At 40.8% G+C, this 19543-nt stretch overlaps 1 protein-coding gene across 8 annotated transcripts in view; it reads left to right on the top strand.

The window, feature by feature from the left end:
• Positions 1-19543, top strand: part of PDE11A (phosphodiesterase 11A) — a 411261-nt gene that overhangs the window by 365080 nt on the left and 26638 nt on the right. For all 8 annotated transcript variants that reach the window (XM_007083909.3, XM_042994780.1, XM_042994778.1 and 5 more), the window contains 3 exons: positions 4084-4147; positions 10179-10253; positions 15359-15442. In XM_007083909.3, the coding sequence (XP_007083971.2) occupies positions 4084-4147; positions 10179-10253; positions 15359-15442 (223 nt within the window). The remainder of the gene's footprint in view (positions 1-4083; positions 4148-10178; positions 10254-15358; positions 15443-19543) is intronic.

Raw genomic sequence — 19543 nt, 5'->3', positions numbered from 1 at the left:
GGGGGAAAAAAAAAATTCATCCCTGAAATCTGCCTTCTTCTCAAAGTCCAATCATAGCCCCCTTCTTCCCTTCAATTGCACACTTGATTCACACTCCTCCTAACTTCTCAGAAGGCAGTGTTTTTCTTTTTAAATAATTTTTAGTTCCACAAGTAATTATAGGGATATATTTTTCTGTAACAAAATATGACAGGCCCCCAGACCCCCCCTGGGCTTCACTCCCATGTCCCATACTGACATATAGCTACACAATTTGTTGTATCCTTTCCAACATTTCCAAAGCATTCATATATGTGTATATTCTAAGGAAAAATACTGTGTAGTGTGGATTTGTTTGTTTTAATGTAAGTTATATATTTATATCTCAGTCTGAACTTGCTTGTTCACTCAACTATATGCCTTGGAATTTCTTCCATGTCCAAACATCATAGTTGCATAGTTCTCCAAAGTATGGATTTACCACAGAGTAGTTAGCCATTCTTCTACTGAGGAATTGGGTCTATGAAATGTGATTTTTGCTCCTTTTGAAAGTCACCAGTCACCTCTCAAGGATCAAATCGTAGGGTCTTTGTTCTCTTCCTTGATCTCGTCACACCCCTAATTGCCCTGGCCTTTCCTTTCTTAAATCTCTCTCCTGCCTTGGATTCTGCAAAGCCAAGCTCTTCCAGATTTTCTGCTTTCTTCTGACTCCTGCTTCTCCTCTTTGTTCTTCTTCAGCCCTTCCTCCTCCCCCGTCCCCCTAAAATGTAAGGACCTCCAAGGACCTGTTTTTACTTTCCTCAGCATGCATGCTTGTGGCTTTAAGTACCATCTCTGCTCAAATGACTCCCACCCCATGTCTCGAGCCTGGCCTCTCTTTTGAGCACAACTCCTAAAATGCCAGTGCCCATTCCACATCTCTACCTGGGTGTTATCCTGCAGAGGTTTTCAAACTTTTTTTGGCTGGGAATCCCAAATGTAAGAAAAATCTTATTTGGAAGCTCAGTATGTGAAACAGGTGCTCCAGGAGCTCTCCACTGGCCCCCATCTTTGCCTCCCCCCCCACCCCATTTCATGGTTAGACTCGTGTGCAGAAAGGGCCGGGGGGCTCTAGGGGAACACTGTCTTAGAGAATTTCAAAATAGTAATAAAACCAACTAAAAGTTGGCCTGCTTTTTATCACCACCATGTGCCTGCAGTCTAAACAATGTCAATGATAAGCTACTTCTCCCTGAGAAAAATCTTTTGTTGGCATAGGTTCTAAACAGTTGCTGAGACTACTGCTGAGTATCAGAATAGTTGCTATGAAAGCTCCCAATTAGCACATTATTACTTACCTATAGTCGTACATATCTCGTACATGTAAGCTAAGTGTAAAAGTGCCCCATTATCTAACCAGCCCCTGACACAGGTGGATGCAGTCCACACCTTAGTGCAAGTTCCTGATGCTTCAGAGCCTTTTGCCCTTGCTCTGGAGATAGTTCATGTTTCTGAGCCTGCAGAGTTTCACAGTCCTGCTTTTAAACAGCATATCCGACAAGGATAGCACAGTAATGGCAAGGATAAAAAACAACTGGAGTTACTTCACTTCTGTTATTTTACGTCGACTATTTGGACTTTTTATTTGTGTTTCAAATTTAAAATAGTGAAACAGAGGGCGAAGTGCGAAGTGTGATTTTTGTTTGGTAAATGTGAAATTCAGTTCATACGTGAACTATTTTACTGAATATGAATATTTTTAAATTAAAATTTATTCGTTGTTTTCTTTTTTCTTTTTTTAAAGTTTATTTATTTTCAGAAAGAAAGCATGAGTGGGGGAGAGGCAGAGAGAGAGAGAGGGAGAGAGAGAATCCCAAGCAAGCTCCACACTGTCAGTGCAGAGCCCGACGTGGGGCTCAAATTCACAAACCGTGAGATCATGACCTGAGCTGAAATCAATAGTCAGACGCTTAACCAACTGAGCCACCTAGGCGCCCCTGCTAATTGTTTTAAAATTAGAAAACAAATTGAGAAAATAATGATTAACACAAGATTATTGTTGAAATAATTTGGCATATGGAGGAGAAGTATGAATAAAAAAATGGTGCAAGTATCAGATACTCTGGAGAGAGATTGAAAAGTCCAATGCCTTGTCTCACTCTGGTACCAGCAGAATGTAAAGTGAGAAGCATCAGGGTGTAACAAGAGGGGGTCTGGTGTCTTTTTTTTATTATTATTATTGATTTTGATTTTTTTTAATGTTTATTTATTTTTGACAGAGAGAGACACAGAGCATGAGCAAGGGAGGGACAGAGAGAGAGGGAGACACAGAATCCGAAGCAGGCTCCAGGCTCTGAGCTGTCAGCACAGAGCCCGACAGGGGGCTTGAACCCACCAGCTGCAAGATCATGTCCTGGGCCAAAGTCAGAAGCTCAACCGACTGAGCCACCCAGGCGCCCCATGGTATCTTTTTGATAATCACAGAATCCTGAATACTTACTCACTTTGGGAAAGTTACTTAATCTTTAATCATTTACCTCTCCATGAAATAGGAATGATGGCCCCTACTTGGGGCACCTGGGTGGCTCAGTCAGTTAAGCATCCAACTCTTGATTTGGGCTCAGGTCATGATCTCACAGTTTGTGGGTTCAAGCCCCATATCAGGTCTGTGCTGACAGTGTGGAGCCTGCTTGGGATTCTCTCTTTCCCTCTCTCTCTGCCCCTTCCCCGTCCCTGCCTCACTCTCTTGCACACTCTTTCTCTCTCTCAAAATAAATAAATATTACATAAATTAAAAAAACACATTAAAAAAATAGGAATAATGACCCCTACCAGTGGGTTCAGAAGATTTATTGAGTTAGTAGTTAGTTGGTAAAGCACTTTGTACAGAGGGAGGAAAACACTAGACTGCTTGTTACAAAAGATCAAATATGAAGAATGCTCTGATTTGTTGTTCCGCATAGTGCTTAACACAGGGATGCTTGGGATTAGATGTTACCTGACTCCTGGAGGGGGGTTCTGACACCATTGTGCCTGGTGGCTCTGAAAGACCTATTGTTACCGGCTACTCTGCCCTGTTCCCTGGAGGAGTTGCCCGGGGAAGTGACACAAACCCCACTAGCATCTAGGCATGCTCTGCCATCTGGGAAGCAGACATGTTTCCAAGGCATTCGAGTATGAAATGTTGACACCCGACATCAGGACAGCCCTCTGACCTCTAACAGCACACCCCTTTCTTCCAAAAGGAGCCAATCAAGATGTGGTGTCCCAATTCCAATCCTTCATTGCTTTTCATCACATACTGCTGGCTTTAGCACAAAGAAAGCAAATTTTGGACAAGGAGTGTGCCTTGTTTTTCCCGCTTCTCACCACATCAAATTATAAGCACCAGAGTTATCCACAATTTCAATTGTTCCCTGTGTTCTTATATCCATGGTTGGATGAATTCTAGTTAAACCCAGTAGAAATCTGTCCCCCAAAAATCTGGTTCAAATGTTCCTGTGCTTTCTTATGTGCTCAAATTACTGAGAGCTTAGCTGAATATGTTTCTTCTTCATAATGGTGACAAAACAGGGCTGCAGCCAGGTAATAAACTGGAGTGAAACACTGTGGCTCTCCCAGTAAATCTGAGCTCCGTAAGGCAGGTGACAATGAAGGAGTTCCTATGGTGGCAAGCGCCTTGCCTTCTGCTATAGGTTTCCGTCCATTCCCATCAATCAGTGATAAGTTGGTAAAGAGATTTATCAGCTGTGTATGTGGCATTATATACTGATTCCCTTGCTGATAGTTAAGAATAAAAAGCATTGTCCATCCGTCCATTAGAGATTAGTTTACGCAGAACTTGCTTAGCTCAGGTACAGAGAAAGTAGTGCTTTGCCTTCCTTGATCCGCTGCAGACATAACAAAAGGGCACCGGAGGGTGTGTGTGAGCTTTGTCTTCCTAAGCAGTGTGGCCACAAGACGGAGATGCTAAACATGGGGACGGTAAACAGTGCTTCCCTTGTTGAGGGAAAGACATGTGAGTTGGCCTTAGTCCCATTTTATTTATTTATGTATCCAGGATGGGATTGTTTCGGAATGCAACAAAAGATTATTCAGGCTGTTTTGTTTGGTTCTGTTTTTCAGATCAATGTTAATGACAGCCTGTGACCTTGGAGCTGTGACCAAACCATGGGAGATCTCGAGACAGGCAAGTGGTGATTAATGGCAGGGCTCAGCAGAGGAGGAACTGCGGGAGGGGGGCGGGGGGGACAATATTCCCAGAGCCCAGACTCCCAGGCACTGAAACCCTAGTCAATTTGCATCAGTATTAACATGGTGTAAAAAATAGCGGGAGGCTTGGGCACGACATAGTTTATTGCACAGCCTTTCTTTAATGTGCTTCCACTGAATAATAGTATTTCTGACTCTGTAAGATTTTGTTAACACTCTAAATCCAAATAACGCATTGACCATTTCCTAAGGCAAGAGTTTCAAAAATAGTGTTTTTAAATAGGTAATTGTGTTTTAGCACGAGGTCCACTTTTTTCTCATCTGGAAAACAAAAAAGAAAAGAAAAAGAAAAGAAAAAAAAGGAAAAAACAAACCAAGGAGGTCAAAAGGAAAATTTCTTTTTATTTAAAGACTATTTGGAGATGAAATCACTGTGGCCAAAGTGTGTAATATCCAACTTTAATTTGTACCCCCAAAAAATCGTGCCTTTACCATCTATCTGGTCTTACTGCTAAAAGTGTTAGTTTAGAGCAAGAACAGGTTTCAAGCCAGTAACCACACAATTTAAGATCCTTGATTACTGATAGTATTTGGAGATTAAACTCTTTTTTAATTTTCATGTGGCACACCTACTGTGTGGGGTCTAAAATAGTAACTTGGTATCTTAAGTCTCACCATTTTAAGGAAAATAAAGTAGACTCATATAACAATAAATAACTAATATTTATTGACTAAATATCTAATTTTAAATGACTCCTTTATATGTATTATATCATTTAATCCTCCAACTTTGATTTAGGTATAGTTAGTCTAGTAGGCTGAATAATGGCAACCGAAAGATATTGGATGCTAATTTCTGGAACCTGTAAACATTGCCTTAGAAGGAAAAAGGGTACTTGCTGATGTGATTAAGTTAAGGGCCATCATTATCCTGGATTACCCAGGTGAGACCTAAATTCAATGACAGGTGTCCTCCTAAGAGAGAGAGAGAGAGAGAGAGACACTGGGAGATTACACATTCAGAATAGGGGAAGAGGATGTGAAGAGAAGGCAGAGAGTAGAGTGATGTGGCCACAAACAAGGGAAAGCTGGTAACTGCCAGAAAGTAGAGGAGGCAAAGGAAAGATTCTCCCTTAGAGGCTCCAGAGCAAGCTCGGCCTTGGCAAAACCTTGATTGCTGTCCAGTGAACTGATGTTGACCTGCCAACCTCCAGAACTATGAGAGAACAGATTCCTCATTGCTTTAAGCCACCAAGTTGTGGTCATTTCTGGCAACGCTGGGAAACTTATACAGTTATTACCCCTTTTTCACAAATGGGGAAAATGAAGCCTAGAAAAGATAAGTAGCTTGAGGTGATACACCTAGTAAGTTGATAGAGCTAGGTATTCAAATCCCAACAGAGTAGGCTCCAAAGCCTTCGTTCTTTACAGCACTTCTACTCTTTCTTATACCAGATATACCAGTTGGCATTTTTAAATGATGCCAGTGTGTCAGCAGAATGGGCTGTTATCCCTCAGCCTCAGTGGCTTAACACAACACACTGCTTATGAACATGTGCATCCAGGACCAGCTTGGTACCATTCCTCATTTTGGACTGCGACTGAGGGAGCAGCTACCATTTGGATCATTCCGACAGAGACCCTAGCATGTCTTGCACTGGCAAATAAATGCAAATAAATCCCCAGAAATTCATTGGCCAGAACTTGTCACAAGACCCCACCCAACCAGGAAGTAAAATCCTTTCCTGTGCCCAGAACGTAGAAAGCCAGAAATAGTTGATGAAAACGTGACTACCACAGTTTGCCCTTCTAATCACCAAAAATGTGATTCACTCTCCTTCCTCAGGCAAAATATACTCATCCTGTCCCCAAGGGAGATGACCCAAATGTCCCAAGAGTCATGGTATCAAGCTCAAGTCCAGGATCTCTGGGTGATCTATGCCAGTCTCCACATCAGGTCTGGATGCAAATTAAAGACCTACATGCACCCCAAACACAGCATCTGACTTACACTCAAACCACAAAATACTCATTACAACACTCCCATTCAGAAGGGGAAGAGATGACCAATATTTGGCAGTTAGGAGGCCACGGCAATTCCAAAATCCCACTGGGCATTCACTGGAAGGCCATCCACTCTGTGGTAGACCCTGATTCTCTGGGAGATGCTCCCCAGTCATCATTGTCCATGGCCCTTAGATCTACCCTGGGACATTATTCCTTTTCCATTGCCTTCCTTGGCTGTATCCAATGACCAGGCAGTTTTCTCAGCCTGTTTCCCACCTAAAGAAGATTGAGGGCCCAAGGCTTGTTTTAAGTTTTAAGTAGTCACAGTCTTAGGGGGGTTTTGGTACTAAACTCTCTTAAACATTTAGTCAGCTTCTTATGTCTTTGATCCTAGTCACTTCCATTTGCCAATAACCACATCCACAGTTCCATTCTAGACAGACTTCTTAGATCTGCTCTATCTCTTTGCTTCCTTGTATTAAAGAACAAAGAAAACTAGCATATGTACTTCTTTCCTCCTCTTTCATGATCCAGTTCCTAGTATTCGGGGCCTAATGATTTCTCTGGGCCATTTGTCCAATTGAAGGGATATCCTATGTACCACCTAATTCATTCAGTTTTTAACTCTGGATGCACTGGCCATACCTTTGATTCTAGTTGTAAGGCTGGGTCTTGATCAGCCTTTGTCATTCGAAATATATCTCAATTTTTATTTTTACACTTTGGGGTTAAAAAGCAGCTCTGTCTTCCATCCCTGAAGATGAAGACTCTGAATTTGTGACTCTCTCCTTTCTCTTTCATTCCTGGTTGTAAACCTGCCAATCCTTTTCAGAGCTCACTTCTTACAATACTTAGCAAAACACAGTCAATAGCAATTCTCACATGCTACCAACATTTTGTTTTCCAGTATCTTCCCCTAAGGCTGTAAATTCATCAGATATATTATTTGCTTTATTTCAAAGAGAATTGTACAAAATATTTTGCCACTGTGTACCATGGGTGTCATCCTTACAGCCTCCAACAGCTGTTTCCTCACTGTTTTATACCTGCCCCCCAAGCTGATGCTACATATTTTAGGGTCTTTTATTTTTCTTCCTTCTTTTTCTTTCTTTCTAAAAAGAACACACCTCATTTCCATACCATTTTTTTGTGTGAGTCAAAACTAGGCTAGGCTTTGCTACAATAACAAATATATTCTCAAATTTCAGTTGTTTTACTCAAAGAAAAGTTTATTTCTTGTTCGTATCACAGTCCAATGCAGATTTCCTATAAAGTTCTCCTCCAATTGAACTTTGGTTTTCATTTTGGTTTTCAACTTCACACTTGAAGTTACATAAACCAGGGAGGAATTTGCTTGGTTGAGTAGCGTATTTCTATATCTCTGCCCACCCTTCACTTCCCCAGTATGGGAAGCCTCCCCTATAGTAAAGTCTGGACCAGAGAAGAGATAGGTATCTTCCAGGTATCGGGAAAAACTGTAGTAGTGGGGTGGCCTCTTGAATTGGGATGGAAAGAAGTGGAGAGGTAGAGAGCAGAAGAAAATTCAGGGGACCAGGGGGAAAATAGAGAAGATTGGAAAGAGAGTGGGATGAGATATGATATGCCTGGATTTTCAGAAACCCCAGTGAAATGCATGTCAACAACTAAAGGAGCAGTAGCCCACTTGGGAGTGGGAAAGGGACAGGACAAAGTACTTAACAAGAAAAAAAGTTTCTGCATTGACGTTGTAGACCAACTTGGGAGGCCTATTGGCTGGTCTCTTGGTCATTGATGTAAATAGTATTTTATTTTTAGGATGTGAAGTTCTGCTGATCAGTGCAGAAAAAACACAAGAGTTTGGGGAAATAAAGCCACAAAACCATGTTTTTCCAAACACTTGCATCAGAAATCGTGCCACAACTCTAAACTGGAGATCTCATTTGTGTTTGTCTCCAAATTGAATAGGTTAAAACATTTTCAAAAACATACTTCTATGATTTTAGGAAACATTTGGACAAAAATAATAGAACCCTCTTTTAAAAATATAAATATATTTCTAATTTCCTAGAAGTTGATATTTTTAAATTTCCTTGCAAAATGGTTTTTTTTACTGGTGTCTATTCCAGTTTTACTTCCTCACAAACATGACTCTAAGCATGTGGGTTTCCCCAGTGACCCCCCACCCCCAGGCCTGATTAACATCTCAATTTCCTTCTTTAATAAAAAATTCAATTAGGAGCCACTTAATGTTCCTGATTGGGTTTTTAAGTACAAATGAAACAGTGATACAAGTTGAACTGTGAAAGAAGCACAGGGGAGATACCCAGGACCACTTTAGAAAGATCAAGGACAGGATTGTGTTTTAATTTCTTTGCTTTCCAGGGGTGATAGACCTGTGTAGGACTCCTACCTGGGGGTGACCTGATGTGCACATTTGTATTCTTTAGTGCAAAAGACCCACCTCAGAGCAATCTGAGGGAGTGTTCTGGGGACTGAATAAATGAGGCCAGGCCCTTAGGGGACCATTTCTTTTTTAAAGGAAGGCCAGAGACAGAAAGAGAGGCCTGGAGTGCTAATGTGGCAGAGACTAGAGAGAGAAGTGAATCAGGCCCTAGAAAAATGGAGCCAGCTCCAACTAATTTTATGCTATTAAATTTTTTAAAGGTACCCATATTCCTTATTAGAAATGTTTAAAATCTGGACTGACTAGATATTCTATTTCTTTACATATGAGCTACATACTTGCTATTCTCAGGGTGTGCGTGTGTGTGTGTGTGTGTGTGTGTGTGTGTGTGTGTGTGTGTAGGAGAGATGTTTTTATGTTTTATCAATGGTTATGATTTATGGTGGACAAAATCTCTTGAGAGATACACTTAGGTAAGTTATGTTGATTCTATCCACTTGACCAAAAATTAAACCATTCTAGCCTTTTCCAGACCATGAATCTCATCTTCATAAGATCCTGGAATAGAGGAAAAACTGGTCGGGGGATCTAGACCTTCTTGCCTTCAACTTTTCTGAAATTTTGTTTTCTGCTCGTCCAAATTTTGTAAATCCAGCCAGTTCATCTGAGAGATTTCCTAGATCTTGTTCCATAGTATTGTTGAAAATACCTGTTTAACACTTACCTGTTACATCATTATGCTTCCCATAAACTATCATTAGAAGCACAGGGCTTGGAGAAGCTTCTCTGTAGCTTAACAATGATCAATCATCAACTTCTGATCATCCATGCTAATAGATGAAAAGTGAAAAAAAAATAGAAGTCCTTACTCTGGAAAAATCTCTACCATTTGCTTGTACCAACTAGAACCTACCATAATTTAATACTTTTAGTACATAGATTAAGACAGCTGAAGACCAAATCAACATTCTTCAAACTGTATCATGACACACTGTAAAAAACAAAACAAAACAAAAAAACTGGTATGAACAGTGAATCTAGCATTAGTCCTGCCCCTTAACTAATTGCTACAGAAAGAAGCAGAGGTGTGCCCTGGGGTTATCCTCTCCAGAGTCCACGCAATTATTGGTAGGGTGAGGCAGTTAAGGAGTTTGGGGGATGGCCAATCAAACCAAGCTAAGATATAAGTATGCAACAAAGTAAAGAATCTGGGTTGAAACAACCAAAGGTTGGCAAAAATATTACAAGTATATTATAATATGGAAACAGAAATTATGATTAGGGATTATTTGCCTCATTTTTCTATAATAAGAACATTTCCTCCTTTGAAGCTGGCAACCCCATGCCTCATTGTGAATATGGAATCTGCACGGTCAGAGATCATCTACTGGCAGGCATCTGAAAATACCCTGCACAAGTTCTTCTGATTAAAAGGAAATCAGCTTCATTGATTAACTTCTATAATATGTTGAAACAGAAAAGGTTAATGTACTCCTTCAAAAGCTTTTTAAATTATTATCTATGTTGAAGATAATCACCATACACATAAGGCAGAAATAACTTCTGAGTCTTATGATAAATTACACATAACCATAAATTACATATTTATATGTTCCAGGTGGCTGAACTTGTAACCAGTGAGTTCTTTGAACAAGGAGATCGGGAGAGATCAGAACTCAAACTCACTCCTTCAGTAAGCCCATCCTTTTATTATGACACATTTAGCCTTTGGAATGACATTTTCAGAAGCAACTCCAAATCACACCCTGAAAGTGGGAAAGACTGAGAGTGGATTTAAGAAAGCACTCCTGAAAGTTTAAAACTTTAATTAAACTTAGACGCTAAACACTCCTATTCCCAGGTTTCTGATTAAGAGTGGTGAGCTACTTAACAAGCATTTCCTGAGCTCACATGGTAAGACAAGTGGGCACAAGGGAGGATGTACCGAGTGGCACTGGAGTAGCTCCAAGCCCAGTGCTGGCATTACATAAGTGGTCCGTACCTACCTTGGAAGAGAAATACAGACAAAAGTTAAAGGCAGCCTGTCCAGCCTTGAGGAGCTTAGAACAGACAACTGCAGTAAATAATGGTCGTTCTGGGTTTTATTTTCCAGTTTGGGGCTTTCTAAAATCCCAACCCAGATCATTTCAAGTCTCTGTTTCTTTCCTTTGTTTGCAAAATGAAAAGTCTCACTTGGGGAACTAGGTTCTGTTGACTGAAATGCTATTTTTGTTGGATTCACCCATTCAATTATTATTTGAGAATGCTTACTGTAGGCTCAGGATGATGCTGTTTTTACTCAAACAAGACAAAAGACATAAATGCCTCATCCACAAGGAGGGGGTGGCCTCTATCCTTAAGGAATGGTTAGCTACAAATCGTCACCTCACAACTCAAAGAATGGTACAAAGCACTGTGAAGCTGGTACAGCACAGTAGATTCAATTAGACTCATTAATAGATTCATTAGGCTTAAGGAATGTTTGAATTGTCAGGAATGTCTGTTTATGAGGATTCAAGTCAACCGAGTTCTGAACATTTGGAGATTATTTGTAAGATCTTCAAGTTTTAGGACGCCTTTCTTTTCGAGCATTTAAAAGTAAGGAAAAGCCAGAGAGCTAGCTCTTAGTCAAACAGCTTCACCTGTCTGAAGTCAGACCTCACAGCCTTAACTAATTTTAACTATTCTTAATTTGTTGCCTACCTATAAAAGGTCAGAAGACTCCATAGGCTAAAACACTCACCCTATATTTTAGTTTTCAAAGCAGTATCTACTTATACTGTTTCCAGAACATCCCTTTATTCTTTTTTGGTGGTATCAGCAGATTTGGCTGTGATACCAGTTTGGGGTACAGAGTTAATGTGTAAAACACTAGTGACAACCCAAATTCCTCTCAGCTACATGTTTATTTTCAAATGAAAGCTTTCTTCCACTTAAAAATTGTTTCAGGGGCTTTGTCTGAAGGGTTTATAATGTAGCAATACCACAGGTCATTTAATTAAGTGGAAAAAAAAAATGAGTCGGTTGCCAGCATTGGCGACCTGGCAAGTGCAGTGACACAGCACTAAGGAGGCTTTGTACACTCAGGTAAGGCGTTCGCTGAACACATAAATGAAATTAATTTTGCGGTGGAAACATAGCACTAAATGCTACTCTCTCCTCGCAAAAGGCTACTCAACATTGCCAATGACAGTCTCCTGGCTGCTGTGGCAGGGGTATTTCTCATTAGTCCTTTCCCAGAGATGTCTGGAAATGCATGCACGCAGAGGTGACACCAGTTGTGTGTCTTTTATTCCTTGATGTTTAGGGAGAAAATTGTCTGGGAGTCCCTCCATCTGGTGTCACGGTCCTAGAGGTCATCAGGGTAACTTTCTGAAGACAACAGCTAATCTAGACCACAGCCAAGGGTTAATAGTAGAAGCAGTGAGTCAGTTAGTAAAACATGCTCAAGCACCTCTGGGTAGCGAGCGTGAAGCTGGGCACTGTGCATCCAGCCATGAGCAAAGCTGTCAACTGATGGGAAAGATAGACATTATATAAATAATCACTCATAATCAACTACAAGATGCAAAAGGCTGTAAAAGGAAAGCACAGCACAATCAATGTGCTATCTCACACTTGCACTCAAAAACATTTATTGAGAAGTGACTAGTCTAGAAATAAACTTTTACAGTATGGCCAACTGTCAACAGAATGCTAAGACAATTCAATGGGGTCAGTCTTCTGTCTTCTCAAATAGTGCAGGGACAGCAGGATATCCACATGCAAATGAATGATGCTAGATCCCTGTCACCAAACCTCAAAATAATCTCAAAGTGGATCATAGACCTAAATGTGAGGGCTAAAACTATATGAGACTCTTAGAAGAAAACAAGGTATAAATCTTCTGAAAAATAAAATAGATAAATTGGACTTCATTAAAATTTAAAACTTTGCATCTTTTTTTTTTTTTTTTTTTTTTTTACTTCAGCTGTTGTTTATTGACACAGGTAGGCTCTATAGCAACAGGCTGGGAGGTGGCTGCAGTAGTGGGGAAAATGGAGGGTGGGGGGAGTGTTTGCCTGCAACGACGGCTGAGTAGAGTGTAGGAAGACAAGCGCACAATGCATGACAAGGTGGGAGTGGGGGGAGACTGAGGCGGGTGGGGGAGCAAGGAAGGGCCCGGGCCAGTCTCCTTAAACCGGAACCACTGCCCTATGCCACAACTCTTGTTGGCGGTCTCTTGATGCCAGGCCAGGGGTGGGAGTTGTCTGGGTGTCCGTTTTCTGTAGGAACTGAGTGGAGTACACAAAAAGGAGGAGATGCAGGAGCCGTTGCCCTCTGTGAAACTTTGCATCTTAAAGGACACTATCAAGAAAATGAAAAGACAGCCTACAGTATAGAGAAATTATTTGCAGATCATCTATCTGATATGGGCCTGGTATCTAGAATATATAGAGAACTATTACAATTCATAGAAAGACAACCCAATTTTTTAAAAGGGAAAATGATCTGAATACATATTTCTCCAATGAATATCTATATATGTATATATAGATACATACATGGCCAATAAGCACATGAAAAGATGCTCAAAATCATTAGTCATCAGGGAAATGCAAATCAGAACCATAATGAGACACCACTTTCACAGGGACTAGCTCTAATTAAAAAGATAGACAAAAACAAGTGTTGGTGAGGATGTGGAGAAACTGGAACTTCCCACACTGCTGATGGGAACATAAAGTCATGCAGCTGCTTTGGAAAACAGTTTGACAATTAATGAAAACATTAAACATTGGCTTCAGCACATGGCCCAGCAATTCTGCCTCTAGGTATATCCCCAAGAGAAATGAAAACATACACTTGCATAGAAACTTGTACGTGAATGTTCACATTATTCATAATAGCCGATAAGTGGGAACAACCCAAATGCCCATCACCTGATGAATGGATAAATAAAATATGGTGATCTATACAATGTAATATCATTTGGCCATAAAAGGGATGAAGTGCTGATGCATGTTACAGGAATGGACCTTGAGAACATCATGCGTGGTGAAAGAAGCCTGTCACAAAAGACCACGTATCATACGATTCCATTTATGTGAATGTGCAGAATAACCAAACCTATACAAACAGAAAACAGATCACTGGTTGCCTAAGGGTGGAGCCTTGGGGGAGTTGAGGAGTGACTGCTAACTGATACAAGATTTCTTTTTGGGGTGATAAAAATGTGCTAAAATTGACTATAGTAATGGTTGCACAACTAATTGTGAATATACTAAAAACCACTGACACTGAATTAAAAAAAAAACAACAACAACACAATTCTATACACCAGAAACAGTAATTAAGTAAATAAGGAAATTTCAGATGGCAATGAGCACTGAAGAGTAGATAACAGAATATTATTTTTTAATATTTATTTATTTATTTTTGAAATTGAGAGAGAGCATAAGCAGGGGTAGGGGCAGAGAGAGAGAGAAGGAGACACAGAATCCAAAGCAGGCTCCAGGCTCCGAGTTGTCAGCACAGAGCCCAATGCAGAGCTTGACCCCATGAACTGTGAGCTCATGACCTGACCAACTGAGCCACCAGGCGTCCCTAGAATGATATTTTTAAAGGAACGTTTTGGACAAAGACTCGTGCAGTTCACAAGAACCACTCCTTCCCCCAGCAGACCCTAGTCCTCTTTCCTGGTATTTCACATTTCATGTTGCAAGACAAGGATGAGAAGAGCCTGCAGGAGTCAGTGATCTTCTCTGACTGGAGACTTTTTTGGAGATATTTCCCTCAGCAGCACTCTTATGTCTTCTTGTGAGCCCTGGCAGCTGGTGATTTCTGTCCTGCCCACTCCCACCCTCATTGATAAGTCTGAAGGGTGCTGGATTGTGCAACATCTCCAGACCAAGGGAAAGTCCTGGATCTTCCTTCATGACCTGTGTGAATGCTGAGATGATGTGGATGTCACCCACTATCTCTGTAGAGGAAAGACCAAACCTACTCTAAGACAGGAATCCAGGGAAAGGTCGCTTCTCAGACCCTGGCCTTATTCTTTGATAGCAAAGACAGGGACATTCTTAAGGGAGTAGAACTGGCAGTGTTTGTTCAAGAATCCCCCTTAGCCCCCAATTCCAACTGATCGTTTCCCTTTTTATGTCTGCCCAACAGATATATGTCCCTTCTTTTTCTCAAAAAAGTATACCTAAAATTTCTAAACATTGTAATATCATGAAGTTTAAAGCCTGGGAGTGAGGAGAGAATGGGTACCTGCCACCATCATCCATCCAATGATAGATAAAAATTTAGGAATCTATTAATGACAGAAGCTTATCGAAAAACACAGTTGTCAAACCCACACCCCACCCTGAAAAATGAATACAAATAGTTTCTGTTTAAAATGAAACTGCTTTTAAGGATCTTTTCTCATCTATCCCACCTTCTTTCACTATAAAAACAAAAGCCTGCATTATTTTTGTGGCAATGAAACATATCCCCTTCCCCTTGACTCATACCCAATTCCCAGTGAACTGATGACTTGATTTAGTGGCCATTACCTGTATCTGAAGACAGATTTTGGCCCCAAGGAGTTGAGTGCTATAAAGTTCAAATAAATTCGCTTACAAATCTCATAAAAAGAGGTGAAAATACTTTCTTTCTCATCACAGATAAAGGAAAAGAAAGTACATGTAAAGATTGATTGTGATTTGTGAAGTGTTTAGTTGGTAAAAATTGGATCACTGTGGCAAAGTGTTGACAAAGCACCTGTAAAATACTCCAGAGTAATAAAGACAAGCTTCTCCTCCCCCATTCTAGGCTATCTTTGACCGGAACCGGAAAGATGAACTGCCTCGGTTACAATTGGAGTGGATTGATAGCATCTGTATGCCTTTGTATCAGGTACTCAGGATTTGGGAGGTGGGGGGGAGGAGTTGGCGGTGCATGTCCTGCCTGAGCCAGGAAAGAAGAGTGTATGTACTCTCAGAAACGTTAGTTTTAGGAGACCTTTCCAGAGTAAGTGTATTGCTAAGAACTTTGGCTGTGGTCAATCTTTTCTCAGATTTCTGACTGTCTCCTAGGAAAAGTTAGTGCTAGGAGGCCAGAGACCTGAGTTCTCCTTCTAGGACATAATCTAGGACATAATGGGGGCCTTGATGCCCCCATCTATAAACCAGGATTAAAAATATTTTACCTCAGTATTTCCCAAGCTGTGCCCTGTGGAACACAAGTATCCAGCCATGGCCTGATAGATATCTCTTCAAAAAGAGCTCTCAGGCCCAACAACTAGGGAACCTGAAGGCTCAGAGGAGTCCTTCAGGAAAGAAACATGTTCAACCTTGATCAATGCCAAATTTCTCAAACATTTGACTGTGGAAATCTTCTTCATTTTTGTTTTACAAGTTTTCTTTCACTTTTACTAATATCCTACGAGACACAAGAGTTCCATGAAACCATGACACATGGCCTTCTGTCCTGATCGCATGGTCTGGGCCACAGAGTTTTGAAAGAACCTTCCATGGGAAAGCTCTGCCTCTCTCTGAGATGCATGTGACAAATGCATGTGACAAATGCCTGGTGGTCGGGACCCTGCTTCTGGCAAGGAGACAAGTGTCATGGGCTTTGAATGTTCACACTCCACTTTTTGAGTACAGATTAGGATCGGCACCAGCTAACACTAAGGGTTTAGTGTTCATTGGCTTTTAATTCTGCTACTAAGCATTTGCTTTCATGTGTAAAACCTGGCGAGTTCTTTACCCCCTACCTCGCTCAATCAGACTGAGCTGCTTTTCCAACTTCAAAGTGAGAAACACATGCAGGGAAAGCAAAACCGCGTTAGTTTCTCACTCTGTGTAACTCCATTAAAAACACAGTATTGGTTTTTAAGGACCTCACAACCATTAAGTTTCAGGCTTATCTACCACTTCGTTTTCAACACTTTTAGGAGCTGCTGAGCCCTGTCACATTACACTAAAAAAAAAAAAAAAAAAAAAATCCTAGAATACTATCTTGAAGATAGAAATGAAACTTTTTAATGACTATAAACAGCAAAAAACACCAAAATTCATATCTTTGTTTTACATGAACCATTCAATACATGATAGCATAAAATCAAAGTTTTAAAATAATCTTAAGTACATTATTTTAGCTATAAATGGCACCTAATGCTCTTGTTTAATAATGAAAACTTGGGTGAAAAAATCAAGAGTAACGTACACTTTATTATAAGAGGCTTCTTGACTTTCTTTTCTTCCTGTCTGCTCCTCCCACCCTTGCTTCTCTGGTATCTCTGCATAAGCTGGGTGCCCAGGTACAAAGCCCACAGCTGTTGGGTCAGATATATCTTGCTTTGCTAAATTCGCCTTGACTACCCATGTTGAATTATTTATAATTTATTCAGTTTCCTGTGCCCACTGAGGCAATAAATGGGATGAATTTTTGCGATTAGTAAATTCCTTTTACGGTGGGTAAAGCTTAGGAGGACGAAGACTTGTAATTGTGGGACTGATAAATTTTCGGTATTAGTTTGCAAAGCTTCTTTGGAATGGACCCAAAGTCCACATATCCTTCCTATGTGATTGGTTATAATAAATGCTGGCAAGGATTCTCATGGGCTTTTCCATGCTAATTTCATTGTTTTGCATCTGATTCACAATTCTTTGGGCTTATCTTATACTTCCTATTAAGTACTTTGAAATCTTCAGGTTAAAAAGGAAACTACTTGAAATTGAAATCGAAACTAGCACTTTCCAGAATTTAGGGAGTAATACCACATCACATTATCTATCATTCTTGATTTTCCACATCTGTTTTACTTTACTCCCTGTCTGTGAGGTTAGATACACCTGCTATTTTTATCCACAGAAAATTAACATAGAGCAGTTTTAAGTGACATTCCCACCAAGTTAGAGTTGTGTCCCACATATCCGTGGCCTTGGTTTTGGTGTAGTGGTCTTTCTACCACCCATTCCACCTCTGCTGGGTATTTCTTCCACAATCTTTTCTTATTAAACTAACGAGAGAATCATGGCATTGTAAAGAGGAGTGTAGAAGGAGTTGTTTATAAAAGTTCATGTTCAGGGGCACCTGGGTGGCTCAGTTGGTTAAGCGTCGACTCTTGGTTTCAACTCATGTCATGATCTCGTGGTTTCGTGGGTTTGAGCCCTACATCAAGGCTCTGTGCTGACAGTGCGGAGCCTGCTTGGGATCCTGTTTCTCCCTCTCTCTGCCTCTCCCCCTTCATGCTGTCTCTGTCTCTCTCAAAATTAATTAATTAAAAAGATTTTTTTAAAGTATGTTCATTTCTGCTGCTATGTCTTCTCAGCTAGCAAAGTATGAAAATCATGTTCATTTTAAATGTCTTATCATCACTTATTTTTAAAAATAACAGATTTTATTTGTAAATTCTTTATAAGTCTTTGAAACCAGTATTTCAAAAAGCCCTCAAACTGAAACTTTGCTGAATGATTTTAAGTATCCTCTCTGAGAGTCCCTATTTTGTTCCATCTCACACATTTGGGGGAGAAGGGGATTGTCCGTTATTTAAATGGGCAATCTGACATTCACTGTTGCGCCCTGGAGCTGAAATGGAATCAGTCAGTGGGCAGGAATCACCATTAGTGCAAAGATACAAAACGTTGAGGAAGTAACTCACCAAGCAAGAGAAGTCACTGGTGTGACACTAGTTCCTGCAAATGTCTGCAGGAACTCAGGTTGTTGCCAAAAGGGAAGATTGAGGTTTAAAACATGAAAGTGCAGTAATAAAGAGCCTGAGAAAATAGAAAGCAGATGGGAAAGTATGCAGGTGGCCAGAATCTCAAAAAGGGATTATCTGAAATGCCATGGTCTGAATTATGTAGAGTGTAGAAATCCAGGGTGGCCTTGCTAGGTCAGTCTGGGCGCAAGGGAAGAGGATACAGAATATTACAGATGAGACAAAGAATGTTCCTTTTCATGGCCAGGACCCTGCCCCCAAGGTGGAGCGGTTTGGGTGGCTGGAAACCTCATGTAGAACCTGAGGCAGATAGATACTCATGGAGAGAGCTGGGATCTCGTGCAGGGGAGCAGTGTGGAGAGCGCCTTCTAGCGAGGGTGGAAGCTCACCGAAGCACTGGGCTGATGGCCTGAACGTGGAATGTGGAAGGAGTTTAGTAGCAGGGTGGAGAGGGAGCTGAGTGGTAGATACATATATGGTTTTAGTACAGCTTTTTGACTTCATTGACTTTCACTGGGTGAAGTGGTTTCCCTTCATGGTGTTGAAAAGCTTGTGCATACGTCAAACTTCAAAATAGATCAAGCACTTTCCTCTTTCACTCCAGTTTGCGGAGTTTTGTCCTTCCTCCAAGCCAAGGGTAGATTATCGATGGTCTCGGATGCCTGAAGGGCTACTTACTAGTGTGCTAGGTGGGAACTCACACAAACTGCATTTTGGATGCCCACTGCATTTAAAACTGAAACTCTTATCTCTGAGACAACTTCAACTTCCAGGTAGGGCCTGTGTTGAAGGAAAAGCAGGCCAACTCCTCCAATCCTCCTAAAATCTATTCGTTAGGAAGTTACCTAAGTAATCTAGTGATTGACTGGAAGTGACTGCCAGAAAATACATAAAAATATATAAACAAAGTGGTGCGTGGAGGAGCATGCCCAGAACACTCCCAGATGGACAGATAGTTATATTGTAGGGAGATGTGACACTAATATTTACGTGTGAGTATATAATTCTCCAGAACTTGCTTGTCTTTTTAATCTGATGGCTCCAAACTTTTCTTTGAAAAAAACAGAAAATGGTCCTAACAGGCAGAAGTCATGATTTATCTGTGACAGCATTTCAATCAGGAAGCATATAGGAAATTCAAGAGTGGGCAGGGACCCATCAGAGCGTGTGCCCCAAGAGAAGACTAGAGCCCAGTTAGTTAGCTCCGTCCTAGCAGGGTATCTTGGAGGAACACATTGACATCTGATTCCCGTGCTTTCTGCTGTCTTTGCACCCTGCTGGGATCCATT

The sequence above is a fragment of the Panthera tigris genome, chromosome C1, assembly GCF_018350195.1.
Source record: "Panthera tigris isolate Pti1 chromosome C1, P.tigris_Pti1_mat1.1, whole genome shotgun sequence".
In the NCBI taxonomy this organism is placed as follows: Eukaryota; Metazoa; Chordata; class Mammalia; order Carnivora; family Felidae; genus Panthera; species Panthera tigris.
The sequence above is the reverse complement of the archived record's forward strand: the minus strand, read 5'-3'. Positions and strand labels throughout refer to the sequence as shown.